The sequence below is a fragment of the Corvus brachyrhynchos genome, unplaced genomic scaffold, assembly GCF_000691975.1.
Source record: "Corvus brachyrhynchos isolate BGI_N302 unplaced genomic scaffold, ASM69197v1 scaffold30, whole genome shotgun sequence".
NCBI lineage: Eukaryota > Metazoa > Chordata > Aves > Passeriformes > Corvidae > Corvus > Corvus brachyrhynchos.
This window is the reverse complement of record NW_008235742.1, coordinates 587,232-588,463: the sequence shown is the minus strand read 5'-3', so window position 1 is coordinate 588,463 and position 1,232 is coordinate 587,232. Positions and strand designations below refer to the sequence as shown.

General features: G+C 61.5%; 1 protein-coding gene across 1 annotated transcript in view; it reads left to right on the top strand.

The window, feature by feature from the left end:
* MED24 (mediator complex subunit 24) overlaps positions 1 to 1,232 on the top strand; it is a 17,767-nt gene that overhangs the window by 8,473 nt on the left and 8,062 nt on the right. Inside the window, exons 11-13 of the mRNA XM_017737141.1 lie at positions 1 to 41; positions 365 to 451; positions 748 to 859. The exon at positions 1 to 41 is cut by the window's left edge and continues 25 nt beyond it. Coding sequence (XP_017592630.1) covers positions 1 to 41; positions 365 to 451; positions 748 to 859 — 240 coding nt within the window. The remainder of the gene's footprint in view (positions 42 to 364; positions 452 to 747; positions 860 to 1,232) is intronic.

Sequence of the window (1,232 nt, the reverse complement as noted above, 5' to 3'; positions counted from 1 at the left end):
AAGTTGACCCCTCTGCTCGACAAAGCCGACCAGCGCTGCAAGTGAGTGTTCACCATGGCCAGAGCTGCCACGTGGCCACATGCCACAACCACCCTGTCCCCGCTGCAGGGTGCTGGGGCAGCTCCTGGCAGGGCTGGGTTAGTTTCTGATCCCTTTTCTTCTTCCTGAGGCCTTGCTGCTGCCACATGAGTGAAGCAGTGAGTGTGTGACAGCTGAGTCACATGTGACACCCAGAGCTGCTCTGGACCCTGCAGCACCCTCAGAGGGGTGGGACAGGGCCAGGAGGGCAGCTCAGGAGTCCCCCTGCCCTGTGGCACTGTCTGGGGTGGCAGGGATCGCGTCCTAGCTCTCCTCTCTCTCCCAGCTGCAACTGCATGAGCCTGCTCCTGCAGGAGTGCAGCAAGCAGGGTCTGCTCTCTGAGGCCAACATGAACAACCTCATCGACAAACGGTACAGCCACACCAAAGTCTGGGAAACCCCCAGAAGTGGGGCTGGAGCACCTGGTTTTGGGGGGGGAGCATGAGGGAGCAGCTGTGCTGACACTGGGGGACTGCAGTTGGGACGTGGCGGCCTGGAGGGTTGGGCTGCTGCTTTTGGGACAGGTTGGGTACAGGCAGAGTCTGTCCCCTCAGAGAGGCAGCTGGTGGTGGCCTGGGGCAGTGGCTGTCCCTTGGGGCTGCCAGTGGTGGAGAGAGGGAGGCAGGTGATGGATTCCTACACACTGGCCCTTCTTTGGGGTCCCCCAGGGCGGCAGACAAGGAAAATTCTCCGTCCCTGAAATCGGCCGAGAACGCCAACATCCAGCCAAACCCAGGGCTCATTCTGAGGGCTGAGCCCACTGTCACCAACATCCTGAAGGTGAGTGCCCTTCTGCAGCCGTGCTGGGCTGGCTGGGCTCAGCCCTGGAGCCCCTGACCAGCAGCATCAGTCTACCAGGCAGCCAGGGCAGTTGGGAGGTGCCAGATCTCCCCCTGCCCTGGGGGGGAGTAGTGGAGAAAACACAGGAGCCTTGCTGCTCCATTGTGGAGATTAGGAGCTCCCCTCCTCCTTCCCAGGAAGCTGGAGGAGCTGTCAGGTGGCATGTCATCAGTGCCAGCAGCCTGAGCCCCGCCAGCTCTGCCCATCCCGCTGCTTCCTGTGTGCATCTCCCCTGTTCCCTGGAGACTCCCCACGTCCTTGTGTCACTCTGGTGGTTTTGCTGCTGCTGAGTGACAAGGGATGTTTTCCTGCT